The following is a 27,806-nucleotide window of genomic DNA, read 5'->3' on the forward strand; positions in this document are numbered from 1 at the left end:
CAAACATCCTTTTCAAAAAGTGTGCCGACGTCCTATGTTATCCGTTCACAACGATCTTTAACAGATCCTTCTCATTTAATCTCATACCGAAGATATAGAGAAAGATGAAGATAATTCCTGTACCCAAGAAAGCATCTGATGATAAGAATGTAAAATTTATACCTATTGCAATAACTTCACCCTTCCTCAAAACAATGGAAAAACTATTAATACTTTCACTTCAGCCTGCGATAAAAGAGCATATTGATCCATATCAGTTTGCTTACAGACACAAAAGAAGCACTTTAGTGCTGTTGCTGTTCTGCATCACAATATAGTGTTCAACTTAGAAAAGGGTAAGAATTATGTTCGATGTGCTTTTCTGGACTATACTTCAGCTTTTGATTCTATACCAAGACAACGTTTACTTAACAAGTTAATCAGAGTCAACACTGACAGCTGGATAACCAACTGGCTATGTTCCTACCTCTCTGGAAGGGAACAGTACACTGTATTTGGTAGAAAGTGTTCAATCTCTACTGTCTCATGAAGGTGTACCACAAAGAGCTGTTCTTTCACCTCTTCTTTTCTCTTTTTTTCTTCATGATCTGCCATCTTCCACAGAAAACACTTTTGTAAAATATGCGGATGATCTCACTGTATGTATGCCTATCTCTTCCTCTTTACATCCCATAGAAATGAACGAGTTTTTGTCTCATATTGATTGTTGGTCTGTTGGTAATGGTCTCATACTTAATCCGTCTAAATGTCAAGCTGCGAACTTTAGCATGAGACATGAACGGAATCTAAACACCATTTTGAGATCCCATGATGCTTGTACCGTTGGAGAATGTTTGATAAATACAGTGTCGCAGGTCAATTATCTTGGTGTCACTTTTTCCTCTGATCTCTCTTGGTCATCTCACGTTTTATTGTTATCGAAGAAAGTTTTCCGTCTGACTTACTACATAAAGAGACTGCATGCTCTTGGGACTACCCGTCATTTACTCTTACAATTTGTCAATTATTGCATATTACCTATTATTCTTTACTGTTCTCCATTATTCTTTCTCGGGCTTTTGAGTAAAGACTTTGCTATATTGCGGAGAGTGGTGAAGGCATCTAGCAAGGTGTGTGGTCAATCTTTCGAGGTCATAATTAATATGGCTGTGGATAGACATCTAAAGTCATGCAAACTCCTGGCAGATACTAGCCATTCCCTTCAGTCTTATCTTTCTCCTTGTATATCTTTTGGTAGAACGAAACGTAATTACATTAAAATCCATGTGCAAGCAAAAGTATAGAAGTTCTGTAATACCTTGCCTAGTAAATATACTCTGTGACGAACAGGTTGTTAGAGTTAACCTAGTCAATAACCTGCATTCTTAACCTGTCTTTAATTTTAAAAGTTGTACAGTTTTTCGCGTTTTCTTTAAAACCTTTTTTTATTTTTTCTTTGTATTTGTTACTGTGTTTTTTTGTTACGTAAGCAACTTGTTGAAATACCCTGTGCTGAGAATCCTATATTGTACCAAAATATAATATTGAATAAAGCCATTAATAATAATAATAATAATAATAATAATAATAATAATAATAATAATAATAATAATAATAATAATAATAATAATAATGATTGTTGTTTGTAAGATACACACTTATGAAATAAGTCATTATACTTTATACTACTTAATATATTATTAGTAACTGGATAACTAGCCTGCAAAAGTAAATAAACCTGTTTTAATAGCTGAATTCATTAGTCAATCACTAAAATATCCACAAAGCCTCCTTCTGATAAACTTATTTTAATTTAACAATCCTCTTTATTGTTTCCACCTTAATGATGATAATATGTTCGTTCACATTTTTCACTATCCTACTTATCCATTTGTTTGGAAGGATATGAAGGTGAGTTTCATATTACATGGATAGTTACACTGTTACTAAGTGAGTAGAAAATGTTATATTTCATAAACTTTATTTATATTCATCAGCAGTACTGTGTTCATGGAGTAACCATTTTTTTATTGTCATATTCATTACTATTGCTGTTTTTCATAAAAACATATGGAATTATACGCTTGCCTTTCTATTCATAAAAGAATATGGATGAAGAAGGTCGCTCAGCATTACATGTAGCTGTTACACATCGGCAATTGAATTCCATTAAATTTCTCATCTCACCAATATGTAATGAGGAAAAACCCCACGATAAAAAGATCAATGTAGAAGAAACAGAACTGGAATACGGTGCTGGTGTTGATCCAAAATGTCGAACAATATGGGGTACAAGTGCATTAGATGAAGCGAAACTCCGACATTTCGATGATATTGTTCTACTTCTGGAGAAGTAACAATGATCAGTTCAAATTGTACATTAAAGGCTATGGAAATTAAAGGCAATAGATGATGGTTTTTAAACGTAGTTGAAATTTCATTTGAATATTCGTTCCATAACTGGTTTTCTTTCTTACTGAATACTTTAATTTACTATTGTTGTGTTTGTTAGTTGAGTTGCTTCATTTATTGTTACATTCCATTCAAATACTTGTTTCATTTCTTTAGAACTGCACATTATCATTATTGTTCAGTTACTTTATTTTCTTTTGTCAACTTTGATATTTCGACTGTTATTATGTATTAAATAGAATCTCGATTTACCTTTTGGCCATTCAGTTTTGTTGAAGATGTTATTTCTATATTTCTTCCTTTACTACTATAATTCAATTGTAAACAGATTGATTTACTTAAGTCAATAGATTTATTATTATCATTATTATTATTATTATTATTATTATACAATATTCTAATTAAATTGAACATTTACTTAACCAAGGAATTGGTACTAATGAAAATAGAGATTACAGTATATATAGGAATCGTTTATTTTATGTAAGGTGAGGATCTAGAAAAAAAAGAAGATTTGATTAACTAATTAATGACATTGGAAACAAGAATGCATTTAAGTGAAATTTACAAGATCAAAGAAAATTAAGGACGCTAAAAAAGCTTCATAATGATATATCCCATAAAAATCAAGGAGTTTTCTTAAAACGATTGATTTTCCTCTCGACAGAATACTTAAAAAAATACATATTATTACATCTGCTAAGATGAAAAAAATATAAATAAAGAATCTAATTAACTGAATAAGATTTTATTACATGAATAGACTAACAGAATAATCGTGAATTATAACTATACATTCTATTTATTGTACTAAAAAAGTTCTCGAATCATACTGTGCTTCATTCCATTCTATTACTATTAATACTGTTCGTATCTCTGCTACGCTGAGATTTACCTTGACGGTTTCATTTCGCTGTGCTAATGGGATCTAGTAACATGGAGCGGTGGACACATATGCCAGATTGTAAGTCGTCAATGATTGACCGTTATCACTCATTTTACCTATTTAACTATTGATATGTGCTTGTAAATAAATATCATTTAACTTTGTTACTACTTACTTATTATTTCAAATATTTGTTAACAGAATCTTTTATAAACCCGCATAGAATTATCTTACTGAACTTCAGATTTTAATCGCTGAAAAATTCCCATTATATGAAAACACAATTGTATGAACGAAGAATATTCTTTTCAATAATTTCTCATTAGGTTCTACAATTATAAATCCAGATTAATAATCCATAAAATTGACCAGATTTAAGGCAAAATACATCATTTGGAAATTGTAATATGTGAATCAGGAATTGTTTGTTATATAAATAAAATCGTTAATGTTGGGGCTGACTAATATGAAGTGTTAACTTGAATCAGTTTATAAGCGAAATAAAATTGTGAGATAAATTATCAGAATAAATATGGTCAACATGGGGTAAGAGAGAGAGAGAGAATATTGTGATTACAAGGCGCTTAAGATGCATTTACATTTTATAATAAAGAAATCGATAGTAATGAGTAATAACTAAAGTGTGAAATGACAATAGTTTGACAATCGGAACTGGAAGTTGACAGAGTGAGATTTGAGATAGTTTGCAGTGTTTCTGGAAATAAAGATATTGTTTTTTTAATTGAACAGCATTTTTATTTTATGTACTAAGATTATAATTGCTTAATGGCTGTACACAATAATGTTTTATAATATTTGTTTCGAATTTTATCACGTAAATAATGTTTTACTAATCTCCAGTGTATTTAGTTATAATATGACTGACATTATTATTAAAGCATAAAGTGGTAACTAGACAAACGTTTATCTGAATGCATTCAAGGTTATCACATGCCTAAGATTTGGATTTGTATAAATATATCACACATTTGACCTTTGAAATCAATTGGTTAGTTAAGTGGACTGACTCCCTTTGGTCTATAATAGAGACTATTTGTTCAATAAAATAAAACATTCTAATAAATTTATCACACAATACATTCATATTATTGTCGAGTAATAATATACCCATTTATAAGCATTATCCATTGGCGGGTAAATAAATAATTTTGTGCTTTATTCTACGGTGAGTTATTTTTTTAAAAATATATAGATGATTTTATGATGTAAAAATGAAAATGTAATTATATTGCACAGGAACTAAGCTGTCAATAAAATTATTTGATAATGTGACTGACAATGAATCAAATAGAATTTAAAATATGAACCATTAAGTACCAACTCGTTGACTGACACGAAAACTTAAGTTACTGAATTCTATCTCGTGTAGGGTCTCATTTATGTACTGACTAAAGCTTAATTTTAGGATGAAATACCTCTTTAGTGCCTCCTGGTTTCCAGTAGTCCCCTAATCCTTATTTTAGGTAGTTTAAGTACGATAATATATGCCGTATGGTAGTCAGTTGTAAAAACTTTGGTTTAAGTTATGTGAGTGCAAGAAAAATGGGTAAAAATCCATAACTGAGTTAGTTTAGTAACAATACCGTGAAATGTAGAAGCACGATGTTTATATTTAGTGCTTCAATAATTGAACAAATTAAGCTTTAGAGGTATTGCCAACATTGATGGAAGTAAAGGGAAACAGACTAAACAAAGCGGCTTTGATTAGCATTGTTTTGATCATTATGAATGTTAAGTTTGGAAAAGTGGTTGAATGTACTATTTTTCGAATGCGTAAGTTATTAAACTTTATTCCTATGGCTCAAGTTATTTGGAATACGATAGGAAACTGAAAACGTTTTATAAATTGCATACCATTAATCAGATACAACAAGCCAAGTATGTTTCGATATTTGGTCACTCCTTCTTCCAGACAGCCAGTTATAATTTTGTGAAGTTTACCCCTTTAAAGATGGTCAAATGAATATAAGAAGACTGATAAGTTGATCATCAGTAAGTTATCATTTATCAGTTGTCTCTGGTCACGAAACTAATTTGTGTAACTTAGTTATACTGGTTTGGAACTATTATAGACTAAACTGACACCAAACGCACTACTCAGCATCATATTCATTTTACAAGAATAAAGCTCACTGATTAAATAGGAGTGTTTACATGTATCTTATGATAGCAGTTACAAAGCAATATTTATAATTTTAAGATTATTTTAAATGTTCCCTATAATTTCATTATTTTGAATAATCTGCTGACTACGGCTGTGGAAATCAATGTCAAAATTAGAAAGCAAATATTACTGATCGAAAACTGAACATTTATATGACGAGAAAGTAAATAGTTCAAGAGTATGGTTGTCTGAATTTCGTGACAAGATCATAAACATGAATGTGAGTTGTTACGAGAAGAAAATAATTGAACATCAATAGAGCTAGGCAGTACTAAGACCGTAAAAAATATTGACAATAATCACTAAGATTAGAGATTTGTTCATTGAGTGATTAATAAAATTTATTTGTCCGTTGTCAATAATGCCTTTATATCCAATAATTTAATTAAGCTTGTAAAATGTCAAAGTGGTTGCATATATAACGACGTAATAACAGTAAGTAATTATCACATTCTCGTTATTGAAATAGTAATTAATACAACTTTATTATATTGTTAATAATGTAGCATCTGACTATATCTTGATACAAATACCTGAATCTTGGCATTCGCGTACACAAGCAGTATGTTTTTATATTAAGAAATACACACGAAATCTAAGTCAAGTTTCCTAGTGATTATCACTCATCATTTAACATCTAACGAATTTCTTCTCAGCGTTATAAAAACGGGTTCTGTTACCCTATTACAGATTTCGATTGGACTTTGCCAGTATTGAGAATCAGATACCTTTATATTAATTACTTTTCAGCGAGCCGTAATAATGTTTAACTTTTATCTGGGTTCCTTACTGTCTAACTCTTATTAGTGAATTTAAAAAAAAATTATTATTTCAAGTTTTTGCTGTCAATACGCAAACCTTAGTAATATTAAAAATCAAATTCCATGTTTTTCTTTTTAACTATTATAGATGAACACATTAACAAAACAGTACGTTATCGGAATAGCGGGGTAATTACTCTAACACTCAATGGATTTTTTTATCAATGAATTAACAGTTGTATTTTCCATAACCATTACTTCGAGGGAAAACTTTATGGATGGTACTTGAAAAAATGACAATAAATTAGGACTCCTTACTGAAATGGACTATGACCATTTTTGATAAAAGTTTAGTGTTGTTGAGTAATTGAATGTTTAGTATAGATTTCTTTGTAGTCAAGATTTACCAGGAGCATTCAATGGATTTTTAATACGCTCCCAACTCAGTCAACATTTAAATCTAATGAGCATCATATTCAGTGGCTAACGGTGTATGACAAGTCATGGTTACATGTTTTAAATTTATGCATAAAATTTACCAAGAGGAGGTCTGCCAACCGTACTGTGACATTGAATTATTTGGATTAGTAACCATCATTCAGATAAAATTAGGTCGACACTTAAATTTTGACAACATAAGAACGTTTTATCACTTATTAACTGGTTATTACACCAAAAGCTATGATTTTAAATGTTAGTGTCAACTTCTAGTTCAAAATGTTAGGATAGTGACAAGTAATACTAATCACTTTAGAAATGATAAAGAAAACTAGTAGACAGCTTCATATTTCTAGGAACAAAAACTCTTGGGTTTCAGTCCCAAATATTAATAGACATTCACTTGATCACTGTAGAACTGTCAGTCATTAGTATCTATTTCACGAGCCTTAAAATGCAAATTGTCTAAATGTTTCCCTTTATTAAGGGATAGTTGTGAAAGGAATATAATAAAAATAATAATGATATTTTTAGTAATGATACTGAACTATGTGTTCGAATCTCAGGAGTAGCACCAGCTTAATATCCAGTGTAGAAGTTTTTCACTTACAATTTCTAAAGAACATGTCACCTCTTTGACAAGTTGAGGTCACTCAACATTTTTCTGATTAGAGTAATAATCTAAACTATGAAATTGTAACTACTTAGTTTGTCTGTACAACTTGTACAAATGGTTGGGCCAGTTAGAAAATTTTACGTTGGATTTCTAATTACTGATATCTTCCCAGGAGTAGTTCGGAAAGGATTTTAAAGTAAATTTTATTTCTGTATAATTCAGTATATATTTTTTTATTTGACTATTCTATAATATTGAAATTCGAAAGCTGCAATTCTGTTTTTACGATTTGTAATATGACAGTGGGTAATATCAAATACGGATAACTTTAATTAGAAACTAGTTTACTCTAATCCGTATGATGAAAAAAATGTGAACCATTTATATCTTATAAAGTCCCCATTCTGTTTTCAGTCGATGAATTAAAATAATTATTAATACAAAACTATTTTAAACACCACAGTTATTCATAAATTTCTTCACATTTTGTATGTAATGAAAAGCAGGATGATTTTTTCCTTCTTAAAATACTTTGTTTGTTAGGGCATCGAATTCTGGAAAAACAACGATGACTGGAAAACTTACTGAATATCTACAATCTATTGGCTACAATGTTACATGTTTACAAATGGATGATTATTACTGGGTGAGAAATTTAAGTGTTACATTATCTTAATTTGTAAACCAAATAAAAGTTCATTTCACTTTGCTAATTTATTCGTATATGACACTTAACATACAAAACTTAGGAGTAATATGGGATAGTAATATACATTATTATGTAGTTGGATAATTTGTAAAAAATGAGTTTAGTTTAAAAAAAAAATATTTCATTTATGAAAAGGTATCTCAACCAGTAAAGTATGAAAGACTGTGGAATTTTTTACACATCTTTTATCAAGGTTTCTTATAAATGAACACAAGGAGTCGAGTCCATTACCTTAATATTTTACATTGACCATGATATCTCTAGACCATTGATTCAGTATCTGGTAACTTATCTATTTTCCGACTTCAATCGTTATTGTCAGATAATGATTGAGTCAAATTTTAGAAAATGTCACACTACTGTCAATACCAGGAAAGGTTTTCAACAGAGTGTTGCTGAACCAGATGAAAGACTCAGTAGACGTTTAGCTGCGAGATCAACAGGTCGTATTCCAAAAGGATCAACCGCGCACAGACCAAATCGCGACATTACGCATAATCGTTGAACATTCAGTTGATTGGAACTCGCTTTCTCATAGTCAAGAGAGTTAATGTATAGTGATGTTTGACAGTGTGAATAGGAGGATCATGTAGAAACCTTCTTCAACACTATGGTGTACCTAAGAAGATCGTCAACATACGAAATTCATACGATGGACTACAGTGCAAAGCCGTTCATGGAGGACAGCTGACAGACACATTTCAAGTGAGGAAAAGAGTCAGACAAAGCTGTTTACTTTCTCCCTTTCTTTTTATTCTGATGGTTGACTGAATTATGATGACCTCCACATCTGAGGGAAAGCACGGAATACAATAGACAGCTTGGATGCAACTAGACGATTTGGCCCTCCTATCCCATACGCATAAAAAATGCGAGTCAAGACAAACAGTGTAGCAGCAGCTTCAGCATCGGTAGACCTCAACATACACAAAGGAAAAAACAAGATCCTCAAACCCAGCAAAGAGAACGCCAAGGCAATCACACTTGGAGAAACTCTGGGAGAGGTGGAAATGTTCACGTAACTGGATAGCATCATCGGTGGACGTGGAGGATCTGATGCAGACATAAAGGCGAGGATTGCTAAAATAAGAACAGCGTCCCTACGACTGAATAACATTTGGAACTCAAAACAACAGTTAACCAATATCAAATTCCGAATCTTTAATATGAACACCAAGAAAGTTCTACTATATGGAACTGAAAATTCGAGAACGACCACAACCATCAATAGTCAAAAAGGTACAAGTATTTACAAACAATTGTCTACGTAAGATACTCAGTGTCCGCTGACCGGATACCATCAGTAACAGCATACTGTTGGAGAGAACAAACCAGATTCCAGATGAAGAGGAAATTATGAAAAGACGCTGGAGGTGGGTAGGACATAAATTGCGGAAATTATCAAGGCAAGCCCCGACTCGGGATCTCCATGATGTGATGAAAAGAGGAAGACCAAGGAACACTGCATCGGGAAATGGAGGCAAACATCAAAAGAACAAATAGCGATTCGAAACAAATGGAAAGGATTGTCCAGGACAGAGTTTGATGGGGAATCCTGGTGGGCGACCTTTGTTACTCCACGAGGAGTAACAGGCGTAATTAAGTACACCTGACTGGTAAGTCCTAAGTGTAACGGAACATATATTTTGCATTCAGTTGATACCCACCAATAAACAAAGATTGGGAATGTATGTATATGTATATAGTCTAGAAAACCATTTTCTATAGATCACAAATAATCTTGTTGTAGATGAACATTTTGTTTGTATGTAATCGTTTGAATTTTTCTATTATTGATATTGACGACTGCAACTGATGAGTCTAATTATTTTTAATTAATAGCTTCTTTCTATTTGAGGTAAGAGGTACTGGGGTTGAGTTTCAGTATGAACACCAACACTATGATACAAGTTTGAATTAAGATGAATTGCAAGTCTCTGATTCCACTGCTAGCCACAGTCAGAATATATTCAATATTTGGTGTATCTTTAAAATGATAATATTACACTAAGATCTATTTGAACCTGAGTTAATTTTATTTGATTATATATTATCTGAAGAAGTGGCTTACATGAAACGTTAGACAATCTAATTTTTCTATTCTTTGCGATAATACAAATATATTATTTTTATTTACTGTAAACAATTATTTATTTTCAGCCTCATAACGATAAACGTCATATACGAGACCCTATTACAAATGAACCAAATTTCGACTGTGAGTTACACAATTCCTTAGTTTGGTTTTATATGGGAAATTCATATCTCATTGATTCATAAAACGATTTAATTTAGTGATAGAATCTTTTACAAAAAATTAAATATGTATTAAAATAGTAGATCAAAATTCATATTATAAGAAATAAACAATATAATTACAAACTTAGAACCTATAATATTTATATGAGGTTATTCACCTTTGTCAAGATACTCCCTTCATTGAATGAATTTTTACTTATCATTAGATATTGAGTTATTGGAGTTAGTTTGGGTTTAACAGACGAACTCCTTTTTATGAAAGGATACTGATTGAAATTGAAAAAAATTTTGAGCTGTATTCTGATGTGGGTTATTTATATCCATATAAGTAGTATATAACAGTGCTCAGGCACAGAATGTATTTCAGCAGAAGATCGATAAGGGAAGAACGGATACGGAACGCAATTGATATGAAAATGCGTGGACAGTGAAATCTAAGACAATGGACTGATATTTGCGAAAGGAACAGTGAAGTTTGAGACGATGGATTGATATTTTGCAAATTAACTACTTACTATATGGTTCTCAGATTTTAGTGAGATGCTCTGTAATTTCGTGTCAAATACATCCAATTGTTCCCACTCAGGTTCTTATTCACTACAGTATTAGATGAGTAGAATCAATGAAATATTATTTTCTATTATTCTATTTTAAACACTGTCTTTGTATGTAGTTGTATTTACTTTAAAAAGTGAATATTTGTTTAGTGTTACGTAATATCAACATCAATTAATTTAGTACGCTGTATAAGTAAGTAATTCTATTTTCACAGTCATTCATTAAATCCAGAAAGTTATCATTTTATTGATTTTATATCTATTAATAAAGGAGAAAGTCAGAAATTGGCATAAGAAGGTTATAATGTTTATATTGTTACCAGCCGAATAGTTTTAAAATAACGTAGATCGTTATTAGGTTAACTGAGTGTTTGAGCTGAGATCCTAATTTAAAGAAAAACTAATATGGAAGTTAATCTTGATGGGAATATACAAAGGTGTAATTCACAATAATATGGAACTTTTTAAAGACTTTTGAATATAAAAGCAAAATTTTTTTGCATTTAGATCCATGCAACATTTAACAATTTCACTATCATTATTATCATCTTTGCAAAACAGAACACGGGCAAGCAGTTTCAGATCACTGTAATATATTTCAGATAATTACATATAATCAGTTTCTGATGAATCACTGACTTCACTTTTAATTTTAGTCATGCTAAATTCATATCTAAACAATACTATTACAGTCAAACTACAACCGATCCACTGAATGTGAAGCAATATTAATTGTACATGGAGTTTGTAATCGATCATTAGACCAGTCAAAATAAAAAGAAACAGAGGTATAGCGTATTATCAATGGTTCATAAGGATTGAGGAAAGCACTAATTACACATAGTAAGGAGGGGAATAATAATAATAATAAAATACGTACAAACAGAAAATTGAGTTAATTAGCAAGTGGAGAGAACATCTCCAGGAAACAGAATATACAACAATTAGCCTGTTTGATGGTTACCATCACAGATTCAACGGTAAAAAGCCTAATATCGATTAGTTCTTTTCCTACTTAACAATAATCTGCTTTTTCAAAACATGGAAGAGTTATTTCAGTGCCAAACCTGTGATGTATTTTTATTCAAGGTGAATCAGCAATTAACTGGGAAGGCATAATTACTTTTATTAAATTATGGTCTGAAGCAAAGGTGTTGGAAGAAAAAATCAGAATACTTTTAATTGAAGGAATACTGATAATGAATAAAATGTAAGTTTGTAAAAATCTGCACTCAAAATGACAATTGTTTTTCATTGTATTAAATGGTGTCCGGAGTCTTCGTTTATGTAGAAGTTATTTTCATCCTATGAATGACTCAAAGAACAGAAAACATACCCTGACTAAAATCATTATTCTTATTGATCCTTTATTAATAAACAGTATTATGGTTGTTGATTAAATTCTATCTACCAAATCGCAATACGACCGCTAGCTTAAGTAACTTGAAATCGTATACATAATGTAACGATGTTACTTGGTTAGAAATAATCCATTGGAAGCCTTGAAACTACTTTCTGTAATTGTTGGAGCTCGCTAGCAAAGGACAAGTGATACTTCCCACGAGACTCGAACTAGTATTAGCAAATCTCGCCGTCAGAGATGTTACTAATGAGCAGTTCTCACTATTCATGATTTAGAGGAAGGTAAAGTATAAACACATCTATCGTAAGTTCACCGACTTTCGACACTGACACTTAGGTTCTCCATCCATTAATTACAACTGTCAAGTGACCCCTAAGCAAGAATATTGGAACCCTTGATACCATTCAGTCAACAGCCAATGAACTCACAAAATGATACCGTATCCTGATTACAGTTTCTCTAGCCTTCTTTTAATTCCATAGGCCACCTTAATATATATATATATATATATTCGTGCAATGTCTAAAAAACTCCGATACATGAGAAATTGTATCACAATTTTTATCTTTTTGAATACAGAGAACTTCGGAATATGATGGATTTGCGAATATTTCTGAAGATAACTTATGAAAATATGTTGCAGAGACGAAAGTAGGTTCTATTGTTACAGTTAATGCATTTTTAGTGGATACATAAATGAGAGAACAAATTTATGCGGCTTTTATTTTAAATGCAAACAATAGATATTTCGTTAAGCTTTGATATTCAACATCAGATATTATGTTATTTGAACAGTAATGTTCTTGATGTCCAGTCAAATCAGGGATCTTAATTCGTAGTTCAGGAATAGTTATCTTTCGATACTTAAATGACCTCAGACAAGTTAACAAGGTTTATACGAAAACATCTAGACGACTGAATTCAAATAAAGAGAATTTGTGGTTATTATAATATAATCATCCGAATAAAGTATACCAGATTAACTTCTGAACTGATTATATATACATGAACACAGTGAAAAGTGTGAATATCCACTAAACAAAATTGTATATGATATACGATTTTACGAAGGCATAAATAATATGATACCTATTTAAATTTTCTACATGAATATGAAACTGTTGAATAGTGAACCAATAAAATTCAACTAAGATGTGTAAAAATACTAACTACTAATATTCACAAGCAACATAAGCAGAACTTCACACAAAAACTATTAAATAGTTTTTAGTACACAAACAAGGATTTTATTAAGAACTGAAAACTCTAAAACAGTAATAGCGGAATACGATGAACGTAGTTTATTTTATCTGTAGCTTGTCAAATATTTATGCTCTAGACTAATGAGTTCAGACAGGCACTTCTTCTTTCATTTGAAACTTGAGTTGTGTGGCTGATGTACAGAGTTTGAAAATCTTTATAGGATATTCAAAAATAAAGTGTTTAAGTAAACAATCGTAACGTAACATTGTAGAATGAGTTTTCCTACCCCTTTTTCCTAAAAAAACTTAAATTTACAAATGATGTATTAATGACATATTTAGATCTTAACTAATGCAAAAGTTTACAGTTTTAACGAATAACATTGTTTGATTTACCTATTCAAATATTCCTTAGTTTAATCATTGTAACACAATAATTATGGATTTGTTACTGTGGATTCTGATGACGGTCGTGTATAGATTTCTATATGTATGTAGGCATTAGAACAAATTTGTATAAAAATTACACTTGAATAGTCCCAGCGATTGAAATTTGATTAATCTCAACGTTTCGTCTCTTAAACTGGTCCAAGATTCTTTAGGGGAATAATCAGAATTATCAACGATTATTAGGGTTTATAAATCCATCGTGTTTAAATGCTGATCTTGTTTATAATAATATAATAAGTCATTAGATGTGAAATTTGTTCACAATATGAGCATTAATATGTACCCGGATCTTATTGTTAAATAAGAATGCAGTGAATAAATGAAACATCTGACTACTGTTAGAGGCATACTAATCGTTTTTATTTATTAGAAATTTGAAAGCCAATATAATTAAATTTAGATAGTGGAATGTATACGTATAATTAGAATATTGTCATATAGTCACTTGTGTTGTTAACCATTAAAAATAATTAGGGATAAATTTAAACCAAAGTAATTGATTGAATAATTAAACGTCTTTTTTAACAGGCTACGGGGGTATAGATAAGATGGATGAGAAGATCCAAATATCCATTTGTTGGAATTCGTTAAATTTTAATCACTGAGATCACTTAAGTATATTTTTTATACAAAATATCGATATATTCGGCGTCCTATTTGTGTAAAACTAGAGTGAGGATAAACCCCACTCTCATTCGCGATTTCGACCTTGCACCCGGCAACCGACCAAAAAGAAACAGTAAACATTATTCACACCATCGAAATATACGATGGAGAGTATGCTTCGTCCTTTGTCGCTTTTACCGGAGTATATGAAAAATGTAAAGTTTCCTAAGAGGGGAACACTACTCCATCATACTACAGACATGTCAAGTGGGTAACAGTCATGATGGAAGGAAAACTACAACACAGCGAAAGAAATGCCTGCAATTAGTTCTATAACATAAATTATTCCAAAGTACCTACGGCTGAGTGACTAGGTAAACAGAAACACGACCGCGATCCCTGACTAGCATATACTTAGATGGCTTGAAAACGAGGAGTTTATCCCCAGTCGTAAAACTATATGTTCGAATGTCGACAAATGTTCATATAAACTCACAACATACAATTAATAATGAACAATGCACACTAATTTCCCAAAGAAATCATTGAACTTATAGCTTTCAAACAGAAAACTAACTAGTATTTTCATAGTCTTAGAACTTAAAGGTTCTGGTATCGGTCATGTTAGAAATCATTAATGTACCCAGGTGATAAGTTTCAAACGAGAACGGAATCGATGATCAACACATCCAAACTTCCAATCGTTGTCCGACTGATCACAGTCCTTGGTGAAAAACTACTTATGGAAGGAACTTAATACTTTCTTACCTGAAGTAGTTGGTTAATACTAAGATCTTGTAGTGGCCGGTACTATGTCAAGACCACATAGGCTATTCTAGCTTCTGAAGAGACCAACTTAGTCATTCTTCTAAAGCCACATTTGATCTTGTTGGTTATTTGCTTGTTAATCCTAAATGGTTTCATGTGATCGTCTGTGTGTTCATTGCTTACCCTCTTCATCACATGCTTGTAACTTATTTTTGTCTGAATATAAATATCAAGTCCAGTTGGTTCACTCGCATTCTCTACTGCACATCATTTCGTTTGGCTTCTCCTTCACTACGTTTCTCAGATTGACTGTCCGGATCAATGAGTGTGCGAAATATACGAATTCGAAATCCATTTGACACATTCTATTCCGTTATTATTTAACGTGAATTAAGTCGATAAATATGTACCGGGGTAGCTGGGATGTACATTTCGATAGCAATCATACGATCTTACTGAAGTCATACATTGAGCCACAAAAATCTATCACATTTTTTCTTCGAAAATCGAAAGTTGTACTCGTAAAACAAACTGAAACTTTGTAAGAACTTCTAATTCATGTGACATCAAACCACCTAATTGTAATGGGAATTGGCAAAAAATAGATTGAATAGTTGAGCGTTTACTACGTAGAAAAAAAAATGAACCAAAATTGTTGCCAATTTAAGCACTTATAAGAAACCATGAATTGGACGCATACATACATATATGCAGACTGTTCAGCATGATTAATCATATAGTTAAATAAATACAGAACAACTTATATTAATAATCAAACAGGGCCTTTCTAAAGTACATCTCATATGAGTATGTCTCGTTTTTTTGTGATATTAAAGCAATGATACATAAGTGGAGTATTCAATTCAAGAGATCCCTGATCACGAGCCTAAGAAATACAGCCAGTGTGATATTAATCCACAGATTATGTAGAACAATTCAGAGAGGATCCAATGCCAGGAAGCTACGACTAGTGTTTTTTACGCACCCTACGTTGACATCAAGACTAAAGGATGAACAACCCAGAACGGTCAACTCGTAATGTAATTATCAATCCGAATGCTCTAGTGGAGCAAGTCATGTTAGCCGAAGTTCTAGGAACTTTTACATGTTCGTGAACGCCTTCCAGGGTGGTTAGACAAAGGCGTAATCAAAATTATAAACAGCTCAAAACCGAACTATTCAGTTCAAACTAGTTATAGTGTCAGCATAATTTGATCATTTCTGACAGTTTATCGACTTGGTAGTTTCCTAACAGTCAGTCAGAATCTAAGTCCTCCAATGTGTCTTAAGCATTGGCCATTTGGACTAAAAACTGGAAATATATTTAACCCCTTCTCCTAACTGAAGGTCAGTAAATTAACAATAAATCATATTATGTAATGGCCTAACTTGACTATTTTTTATGCATTCTTCCCACTTCTAAATTTTTGTAACTTAAAACAATCCTTGTTCACATATTATATCCATTATTTTTATCCTCATATCTTCGTACTGTAATTGTTATTGTTTGTCGTTATCATTATTAGGGTTTGACTTGATAGCTTCGAATGAATTGAGCATTCGATAGATTGTTCATAATGAGTAGGAAACGGAATTTTCGACATTTTGTGTTAGCCACTTTTTTATTTATTAATTGAAGTGGCGTTCACTGGAGACACGAAACGTCATAAATTTTATTTTCTACTGATTGAGATATTATAGATACATCATGATGATTGTTTTGGTATCACTGTTATTCACTCAAACGAAAATAATCCGGTTGGAACTCAGTCCACACTTCTATTTTATAATGAACTTAACTGACAGTTTTTCATTTAGTATTTGAACTGATTTGTGATGACATGATTATTTCTCTCACTCTAATGCCATCCGTATTTATTTGGATTATTAGGCTGTTTTAATTATCTTACATAACTTGTCAACGTTTACATTGCGTATTAGTCATTTCAGCACTAACAATTTTATTTTATTTCATAAAGAATCTTTAATTCACATACTACGATTTTAAACGACGTGCCCGTCTTAAAATTGGTCGTTTTTTCGATATAGCTGTGGGAATTGAATAGTCTATGAAAAAGAACATTGTTTCATACATCTCTGTTTGAATATGATAGGAGTCTGCGAAGTTAAAATATCATAATATTCTTGATATTAACAGCCAACAATTCAGGAATCCTTCTCAATAGTAAAATTGGCTCCTTCGATTATAACACAACTAGGGTTCTTATTAATATTAAGTAAGATTTCGCACAGACTTAATTATCATACGATACGTCTGAGAATCTCGATATTTAACAACCTAAGGAGGGCTATTACGCCTAAATTGGAAAACATTGTCAATATTTATTTACAATAAATTCATGAAAAATGTCCCATCTCGTAGTGTTCTTGTTGACATGTACTTGACAATCCTGTAACTACTTGACGACTTAAGCTTTGGTTGTGTAACAGTATAGGGTTATTAAATAAATGAAATGATTGCATTTCCCTTTAGGCTAAGGAAATATAATACACCGGACCCACCAAATTATTTTGCTAAATATGTTTGGCCAACATATCTTAGAACGCTAGACATGTTGGAGTATTCAAAAGACTCTATATGTAAGTTCAAATTCATATATGTGAATTAATTCGTGCGTCCTAATAAACTTATTTGTTTATGTGGATTTCAAGTGCGGAAACCTAAAAAGCATTTAGTATAAATAAAAACTTTGTGTACATCTAATCTACCTCAAGAAATATATTACTTTCAAGCAACAAAGACACAATTCCATTATCAACTGTGAACCATAAGGATATCTATTTATTTCAGAACCATATCAGTCAATTTTATCCACAAACCATGATTTTTAATCAAGACAAAGTGGAAGCTATCATTCCAAAATTAATTATCAGTTGAAATTAAACAACCACTGGGTTCAATAAAACGATACAGTCTAATAGGGAGTTCTCCTGGATTTTTAAAAAAATATGTTAACTAAGAGGAATTTTTCTACACATTTCTATAGCTTTGAACTATAGGTATCTAAATTTTAAATAAAGTGAAGTCGAGCTAAGTGTTCTGAGAAAATTTAGCTAGATCTTATAGGTGAAATAAGATGAAGAACTTACATTTCGATATCGTTCATTTATAGCATGTCGCTAGAGAGATGGCATTTGTCTGCATTCTCTTTTTATAATCAATGTCTGGACATACCACGACAAAAAATTCAAACCACTGTACTGTTTTTCAAATACACTCATTTCAAGAGAATCCCTCGCTCGACTAGTCGTTCCAAAACAAATATTTACCATAATTTCATACATTTTTCGTCCTACGATATGACAGTCATCTTCAATGTATAACACTATCTATATGAATCAACACCGTTGGTACTGGAATGTGGTGAATGAGGACATTTGGTTACAAACTTCATCTCCTTGATGACCTAAGTCCTTATTTCAGAGTACCAGAGTCACAGTCAATACCCCATAGGTACACAAGTCTTCATACACCGAAAGATTGAATTATAGTTGTTTAAATGTTAGTGGAAACATAATTTTGGCCTATACGATTATAGGGTTTAAATCAATTTTTAGTACCCTCTACCACTTATGCTTAAACATCTAAAGTGATTTTCCACTAATCTTGTTTTTTTTCTTTTATTAGATTATTTTGATAGCAATAATGGGGTTGAGACCCTATTTAAAGAGATTTGTCAATGTATCAATGAAAAAATAGATCTAGCGAACGGAAAAGACAAACATTTCGATGAATTCCCAGAATAAATTTTTACACAAGTTTATGATAAATGATAGTTTAACTACAGTAATTATTTTTTTTTTTGAAATATCGACAATAAATAACATTAGGGATAGATTGAAAATGGTTAGACAATGAAAGAATTAACTCTAGTATGAAGTTTAAACATGAAAATAATGAGATAATTAATTTCACTATGATTAACACATAGTTGACAGCTCTAGATTGCAAACCAGGTAACTCAAGTAACAACATAACTATGAAGAGCTATCTTCGTAGAGTCGAAAATTCATTAGTCTCTGGTTGAATCATCAGAAGTAGTGAGTTAAAATAAATGTAGTTCTAGAAATACAGTCAGTCGATTCGTGCTAACATTCTATCAACAGCTAATGAGATATAATACAGCAGTAATGAAATAGTGAGCAAACTTTTCCACATACATCAAAAGTTCGATAATGTATATGCTTTAATCTAACAATCAGATCACACTACCCCTTATTATTGTATTGTTGATATCTCAGTAGTGGATAATTTTGACATAGAGTGGAGAGTTTTAAGCTGATTGAATACAAGCTATATTGTTGTGGTTAACTGTCACAGATATACTGATAAAGATGACTATACCTTATCTGGCATTGTTTCTTCACATCGTGATTTTCTGACATAGTCCTTTAAAAAGACCGTGAAGAGATGATTGGTTTTCTAAACGCCTAAATCAGAAATGTGAGAATCTTTACAATGTTTTGACACAAAGTTAATCATTTATTAAGTGCTTTATACTTTTTCTCCGGAGTCGAGTATGACGACTTGCACTTCTATGGGTCTCTCAGATAACTGACTTGCTTAACTCGATGACGAGATCGGCTAGTGGTTATAGCATTCAAATTTTAGCACCTTGGTTAAACGTCTGAACCCTACCTCCAGTGTCCACTGTCTACTTCTACGGTACTCTCAGGTCACCGACTTAATTTGTTAAGGTACTGAAGCAGATCAAAAACACTTGCAAAGGTGTCCGGCCAGGTGCCAGCTTTGATAAGTTGATTTGAGTTGTTAACTGTTGAAAAATGCGCCACTTATAATCAATTATCTAGACTAACAACAAATTGTTACAGCGTTACAAAAATCAATTCACAGAAAATGAGTTTTCAAATGCAGGATGACAGGAACTGAATTCTGTAAGTTTTATCTACTTTTCGATAAATTTCGAAACAATATCAGTATATATTTTCTTTGCATCAGCGTGTGTAGGAATGTAATGACCACCGTCATGTACGAATACCTTTGGTTCAGATAAGAATACATCCAGTGCTTCCTCAGACATTTCTGTAAACATACAAAGAAAGTTTAACATAAGAAACCCCCTTATTAATTTAGATATTCAATCAATTTGACTATCTAAACTGACGAAGTTAGATATTTAAGAATTCACAGATTAAGAGTACTTACTTCAAAACTAGATGTAGATAAATGTAACATAAAAAACAAGAAGTATGGTACAGTACCCTCTTTAAAACTTAAATATTGCATTAAGGGATACCTAGAATGTTTTCTCTACCATGATTATTCCTCGCTTCATTACTCCTTCCTGTTTACACACAGGTTTATTAATAAGCCCCAGGAGAATAGAAGTAGTCGTTTATTTTATGTTATAAGTCATTTGGAAGATTGACTTGTTTTCACCTTAAACTTATCTCGATAATTAAGACTTTGGGTTAGGCAGTATGTATTGGGAATGTGAATACTCATTTACCTTGACTAATATTGGCTTTAAGATAGTTACGACGAGTGTATATTTTGACCAGAGTATCCAGAGTACTCCAATATTTGGATAAATTATAAAACATATTTAAAAGGAGTTCGGTAGTTTTCACTTGGGTCATGTTACTGAAGCTTTAAGAGAACGGAATTGTGAAAATAATCAGTGTCCAATTAGCATTTATTATTAACAGAAACTTCTTCAATCATCTCTTCCAGACGTAGTTTTACCTCAGTAAAGACACTTATGGAAAGGATCAGGTTTGAGCGCATTATGGTGGGACATTGACTGGAAGATAAGAACAAGAATGGAGACACTGGCAGGCCCATATGATTTCAAAAATATGGTCTTAAGCGGTAGAGTTTTCCATCACAAATCCATGCAGATTACATGAATTTCACTGAACCACACTACGGAAAATTAGAATGATCATAGAGGCATAAACAAACAATTCAAAATGTCTATTGAATGCGTTAGAACAGAGAGGAGCTGATGTAGCGTCAGACCATTACATGGTGGTGACCAAATTAAAAATGAAGCTGAACAAACATTGGACGATCGGTCAGGCAGGAATAAAAATGTTTAATATAGCTTTTCTTCGAGACGCTAACAAGCTCAGTGAATTTGTAATAAATCTCAGCAACAAGTTACAAGTCTTACCGGATCTACTAGAAGAACCTACTACGGAGAGCAACTAGAAAAGGATTAGGAAAGCAATAAGTTTAAAATGCCAAATGCTGGGCCGTAAGAAGCACTAGAATAAGGAAGACGCCAGTAGTCAACAACAGCCGAACAAGAGCAGAGAAAGCCAAGGCACAGGCCGAAAACACAGGAGCAAACGGGTCAGAAAGAGCACTAGAACTGACAGGCGGAAATGTATAGAATAGAGAAATAAAATCAAGAAGCTTGGAGGGACCAGAATTATCAGTCAGGAACAAAGAAGGAAAACCAACCACAAAGATTCAGTAGCAGCGAAATAGATTAGTGGAAAAATTCGAAGAGCTCTTAAATAAACTAGCCCAACTGAACCCACCATACATGCAAGTATCACATACACAACTCACTTAGATGATACTCCACTAACAATGCAAAGCGGCAACGGCATCAACAAATCAAGGATGGAAAAGCAGCAGGACCAGACAGCATGCCAGCTGAAGTAGTGAGGTCAGATAGAAGTATTTGCAAAGATCCAGAAATACAATTCAGCGAGCAGTAAACAAAACACACTTCGTGGAGAAGCTCTGGAGGAAGTGGGGGTCTACGTACCTGAGTAGCATAATCTATAAACATGGAAGATCTGACGTAGATATCAAGGTATGAATAGGAAAGCAAGGGAAACATTCCTACAACTGAGGCACATTTGAAACTCAAAACAACTGTTACTGAATGTCAAAGCAAGAATTTACAACATTAACGTTAAAACACCTGTATCGTGTGGTAGTGAAACTTGAAAAACTACCACCACTACCACAAACCAGATGCCAGGTGAAAATGGAATAGAGAAAATATGATGAGGGTGGATAGAAAATACACTCTAGAAACCATTAGGCTCAAGCACAAGGCAATCCCTAACTTAAGTCCCTAAAGAGAAAAGAAAGAGAAAGCAAAAAACACATGACTCCAGGAGTTGGAGGGAGATATTGAGACCACGAATAACACTTGACAACTAGAAAGAGGTCGGGATGGGGTGCTTGGAAATTGCCGATCGATGACCTTTGGCTAAAATGGGGTACTAGGCTTAAGTAAAAGAAATTTGCTGGGCACGCTCGGCTAACTTCTTCAAGAATTTTGTTAACTTAGTATTTTACCAAGAAATCAAAAGCTTATGAATTACTTAGTGTGATTTGATAATGAAACGTAGTTCGATATATCAAGCATTCAGTCACGTCAGTCAGCTACACTGCAAGACCAGGCACATATATGCATCGGTCCAAGTTGCTATACCTCACTCACTAACACGAAAAGATGAACACCAAATTCATAAAATTAGTTACTTCAATGATAGTAATGTATAAAAGAAAGATTGTGCACGAGGATATGATACAGGAAGAAAGAATTAGTTCGTAGAAAGATATAAAGCGATTGTAGTCTCACGGTTTACGGGAACACAAAGAGCACATACACATACGCCATTGTGATCGATTCTGGGCCATGTCACCCAGTCTCCAACCACAAGTTACGATAGTCGCGTGGACCCCGTCCAAACAGTATGTATCTACAAACATGGTTGAGACCAGAAGTAAGTGACTTCAAACACTGATGCCACGTTTAAATTTGGCCGCTCCTAACCTTCTTCCAACTGTCCCCAACACTAATCAGCATTGCGCGTCGTGGTAATCGGTGTTCAAGCATACATAACACATGACCCAACAATCTCAGTCGATGAAGATTCACAACCTCATCAACTGATTTACCCAGATTCCCTAGTACCCTGTGTCTAACCTCACTATTATTTACCCGATGATCCCAGCTAATGCTGGCAATATTCCTAAGACATCTGTGATCAAATACTAGTAACTTACGAGTGTCTTCTACCCTTCCTCAATGACCACATTTCGTAATCGTTAAGTAAAACAGAACGAACTGCTATGCAGTATACTCGTCCTTTAATTGATAGACGGATATTTTGCCTTCGCCATGGATGACGTAAGTTGGCAAAAGCCAAACGAGCTTTCTGAATCCGTGCTGAGATTTTGTCAGGCACCAACCCATTAAGTCTGATCAGACTTCCAAGTGAAGTTACCGACGCGTTCGATTAACACGGTTAATCCCTGTGTCAAATTTGACCACCTTATTGATTCATATCCTGGGTTTTGACTAGCCAATATTAAACGACAATACAGTTACACCAGAATAGTTATCAGAATATTCCCGCGCTAATTACTTTCATGTATAGGGCTGATTATCGACTAAGGATGGTAATAAATAAAAGGTACGGTGGGTGGTCTACAGTAAGAATAAGTTTTCACAGTAAAGAATGGTGTACTGACCTCGGGGGATAACAGAATCTGTTTCGCCATAGATGACTAAGCTCGGTATCGATGTTTTGTGAACATAAATAGCTTGGTGAAACAAACAACGACTGATAAAAGGTGCAACCAATATTGTGAATTTGATCGGTCCCACATCGTAATCTGTGAAATCTTTGAAAGTAATAAACAAAAAACATTTTGTGAGACAATGAGCATAATCCATTTTACCTAATAACGAGTTATAGTTACATTTAGTGAATTAGTTTATAATCCTTAAACTATTAGTACATTAAAATTGATGAAACCGTTGCTCGTGGTCGGTTACACATAACGCCCTTCTAAATCCACTATTGGTCAGAATTTTTAGTACTAAACGACAGGACAGTGTCGTTTACGTATGCAGGATTTTATAATCACCAAAGATGCAGAAATAAGGAGTACAAGTGAATAAAAATTAATAATTATCAAAACCTATTTTATGGAGTCTTAGCTTACAAAACTAATAAAAGGAAACTAAGGGTTTGGAGGGTGCTCTTTCGGACTGATATTTCTTGTCTCATTAACATATCCTCAACAAGTATCCGTATACAAGATAAAAATACTCTCTCTCACGTAAAATAAGACGAAGTAACGGTGAATAGACGAGCTAAGATTATTCATTTACCTGCTAGATGAAATGCGGAAGTAGTGGAACTTTCAGTAAGAAGACAATAATATCATTAAATAGTTGGTAAAAAGTGTATGAAAGGCGGATGACAATGTAGTCATGAATTACGAACGATCAGAAATGACTATAGACTACCAAGTCTTTGAAACCAGTTTGTGATCAGGAAGACACGGAGGGAACTATAAACGTAATAAAAATATACCTACAAGGTTTAAGTATAATAGTTGCAAGCATGAAACTAGTCAAAGTTTCCCAGGATGGTGCTTGTGGTTCCGTGATCTGACTCCCCTTAAATCTCATGATTGTTATCGACATATACATACAGGCTACCCTCGTACATAATTATCGACTTAATTCACGTTAAATAATAACGGAATAGAATGTGTCAAATGGATTTCGAATTCGTATATTTCGCACACTCATTGATCCGGACAGTCAATCTGAGAAACGTAGTGAAGGAGAAGCCAAACGAAATGATGTGCAGTAGAGAATGCGAGTGAACCAACTGGACTTGATATTTATATTCAGACAAAAATAAGTTACAAGCATGTGATGAAGAGGGTAAGCAATGAACACACAGACGATCACATGAAACCATTTAGGATTAACAAGCAAATAACCAACAAGATCAAATGTGGCTTTAGAAGAATGACTAAGTTGGTCTCTTCAGAAGCTAGAATAGCCTATGTGGTCTTGACATGGTACCAGCCACCACACAGTATGTCATATGACGAATATGATGCAAAACATGAATAAGGTGTTTATACAAACTTTGAGGTGAAAGTAAACAATTATTTTCACGAACCGTACCACTTAATTTATGCTCCATCATAATTTGTAGCAGAAGTAGGAATGCTGCACCTTGGCTGAAACCAAGCATCCCATCGAATGGACCCTGGGAAAATGTAGTACGTAAACACTCCAAACCTCTTCTTTAATGTATTTTTTGACAGCCAATAGGGATTCGCGAAAGCCAGCATCATACGTACTACTTTCTTGTGCTAAAAATTCCATAGGTTTAGAAAACCACCAGGCACAAGCTTTTGAAAGCAGTTCTGGGATATATGAAAATTAAGACTAACCGTTCGAGGAGCATTCGATAACATTTGGGGCAGACATAAATTCTACATAAAAACAAAAGAATGACAAATCTAACTAACTAAATTCACAGAACTTTTTTAGTGATTTTCTTAATCCGCCTGTTTTTTCGCGAAAAACATCCGAGTTTTGTCTACACAGCGAAACATTACATTTCATCACAGAGGATACCTGTATCCATGTAGGCACAACACCTAAAACTTAGTTTTACGCAAGCACGAAATACTTACTTTCAAATGTGGCATAACATATCAAATTAGAGGGTCAGTCAGTCAGATGGAAGCCGCCCACCGCTTTGTTTCAACAACCATGAACCGCCAGACAAGAGGTGGTCATTACGTACTTCAATTGCGTGGGTTTGTTAGGTATCGTTTAATTGCACAAATATTAAGTTTTCTTACATTTAAGTCGTCTTTTGCTACTGTGAAATCACTGAGAAAAGCAGTAATTTAACTTTTTTCTGTTTTGTAGTATACACGTTTGCTTAATTGTTCAGATGGCTTTGTACGGAATAGAAGCTTTCGCTTAACGGGCTTCCGTATCTAGTAGCAGCCGATCACCAATTCCTCCAGGCAGGAACCCAGGTATTATAATAGCAAAAGAGGTAAAAGAAATTGGTAATTCATAGTAACAAACTATCCTTAGACCTTAAAAATAGGTCAAGTTTTCTCTTAAAGGACTCCTGCGAAGTCGCCTAGACTAGCTAAACCGGCCACGAATTCCAGCACTTGACTACTCTAAAAGAGCAGAAGTTGTGTCTACAATCCGTTCTGCTGAGTTATGTCAACAGTTTCTGGGTATTATCCCTTAAGTTTGTGTTGGAGTTAAACTCAAGTAGGTTATAGTGACTCACCTTTATCACGAGAACACAACTGGTTTAATAGAAACAATTATTATTATAACCAACTGTACCAGTGCTTGTTTTAATGTGCTGTTGTTTAACTGTGCTAATTATAGCCATTTTGTGCTTCCATTACCTTCCACCATTGTTTCGCGGTTTTCGGTACTGTTCGCACGTACTCCCTTCTTCTGCTTCCACTTGTACCATTCCTTGGCACGATCTCGGTATTCGTTCGATACCACGAGATCACCAACGAAATAAACCTGGTTACGTTCAACCCTCACCTTCTGATTTACTTGACACGTGTTTCTTGGTGGCGGTGTTCATAGTTAATCTCAACTCGACGCCACGCTCCAAGGTGTTTAAGAGGATGTCCAGAAGTGTTAGGGATACCACAAGCCATTAGAAGGTCACCTCTTAGACGCCTATACACCAATGAGTAAAGGTTTAGAGATCGAAGACGCTGATGATGTCACAGGTATTCAGTGTTTGACAACGCTTCTACCAGTAACACCTTCTAATATATTTCGTTCCCGCCCAGAGAAATCAAAAGACAGAGTCGAGGAGATCGGAAGAGTATATTTGGCGATGACCAATATATCGGAATTCACTGATCTAATCTGGCTAGCGATTGCGGTAGATGTTGAGCACAGCGTTACCACACGTGATCTTTGGCGGATGCATGACCGAGCGCCTTCAGCTAGATGAGTCCACTAAAACATGTGGTCAGCATCCAATGTCAAAAACCTACAGAGCTATTTATTTTGGGGATTTATTTACCGCTACAGATCACTCCCCCCCTAGTGGGGCAGTGACGACCCTAAGACGTGGCCAGCCAGAAGTTTAAACCCAACGAGTTTGTCGTTGGTAAACACTCTTCTGATAGCTTACTAAGTTAAGCAGTGTCTGGTCGTCTTTCCTTACTATATGGGACCGAGGTACAACATAGTAAAAAAAAGGAAAAAGTTACAATGAAAATTTCGACTCCTCGTAAACTGCATCGTTCTTTTCCAGCCGTCCTGGAAAAGAAAAAAGAAAATGTAAGTGCATGTCGAAATACACTCGTATGTGCGTAAAAACACAATGTCGGCGAAAAAATGGAAAATATACTCAAACACACGTAATAGCGTTAAAAGAATGTTTTTTATGTTTTGTTTTTTTTTAGATAAAAATATAAATATATAGACATAATAAAATTGTCATTTTTTAAAAAAAATTATATATCGTTAAAAAGAAAGATCGAGATAATATAAAATGTCGAGTAGTGCCTTACGTGCAGTAGTCGTTTAAATGTTCCGGAAATCTTACTCTTCTTCCAGAACGCGTCGTTTTAGGTATATTTTCAGATACATTTGGAGTATCATCGCTAGTGTTGGTTGTCGGTTGAGGAATTATGAGTGTAGGAATCGTGTTGTGCGATTGTACCGAAGGAAAATCGACGTGGATAGGATTTCCTTCTAAATACGCTGCTTTTAAGCGATCTATGCTGATGCTATCGTTTGTTCCGTTCTTATCGACTATATAGTACTTAGATTCACG

General features: G+C 33.5%; 2 protein-coding genes across 5 annotated transcripts in view; one reads left to right on the forward strand and one right to left on the reverse strand.

The window, feature by feature from the left end:
• Positions 1–19,003, forward strand: part of NMRK1 (Nicotinamide riboside kinase) — a 46,725-nt gene extending 27,722 nt beyond the window's left edge. Inside the window, exons 1-9 of one of the 3 annotated variants that reach the window (XM_051215887.1) lie at positions 4,368–4,463; positions 5,211–5,290; positions 6,372–6,412; positions 7,821–7,923; positions 10,147–10,204; positions 11,892–12,012; positions 12,745–12,816; positions 17,686–17,792; positions 18,841–19,003. In XM_051215887.1, coding sequence (XP_051066429.1) covers positions 6,372–6,412; positions 7,821–7,923; positions 10,147–10,204; positions 11,892–12,012; positions 12,745–12,816; positions 17,686–17,792; positions 18,841–18,959 — 621 coding nt within the window. In that variant the 5' untranslated portion in view covers positions 4,368–4,463; positions 5,211–5,290 and the 3' untranslated portion in view covers positions 18,960–19,003. Of the gene's footprint in view, positions 1–2,084; positions 4,464–5,198; positions 5,291–6,371; positions 6,413–7,820; positions 7,924–8,308; positions 9,684–10,146; positions 10,205–11,891; positions 12,013–12,744; positions 12,817–17,685; positions 17,793–18,840 lie in introns of those variants that run through there. The other 2 variants (XM_051215885.1, XM_051215886.1) reach the window with 2 other exon arrangements.
• On the reverse strand, positions 18,938–26,512 carry OVCA2_1 (Ovarian cancer-associated protein 2). Of its 2 annotated transcripts, XM_051215888.1 has the most exons (10): positions 26,280–26,512; positions 25,828–26,232; positions 25,657–25,768; positions 25,598–25,620; positions 25,489–25,559; positions 25,411–25,452; positions 25,256–25,368; positions 25,139–25,223; positions 23,680–23,832; positions 20,094–20,256 (listed from the first exon to the last, which is right to left on the reverse strand). In XM_051215888.1, exons 3-10 carry the CDS (start codon positions 25,669–25,671, stop codon positions 20,120–20,122), a joined length of 639 nt encoding a protein of 212 aa, XP_051066432.1. In that variant the 5' UTR covers positions 25,672–25,768; positions 25,828–26,232; positions 26,280–26,512; the 3' UTR covers positions 20,094–20,119. The 2 variants fall into 2 exon arrangements, with proteins under 2 accessions (XP_051066431.1, XP_051066432.1); XM_051215889.1 differs by lacking the exons at positions 25,489–25,559; positions 25,598–25,620; positions 25,828–26,232; positions 26,280–26,512 and having other exon boundaries at positions 18,938–20,256; positions 25,139–25,488; positions 25,621–25,768.
• Positions 26,513–27,806: the final 1,294 nt, after the last annotated feature.

Source organism: Schistosoma haematobium, chromosome 4, assembly GCF_000699445.3.
Source record: "Schistosoma haematobium chromosome 4, whole genome shotgun sequence".
In the NCBI taxonomy this organism is placed as follows: Eukaryota; Metazoa; Platyhelminthes; class Trematoda; order Strigeidida; family Schistosomatidae; genus Schistosoma; species Schistosoma haematobium.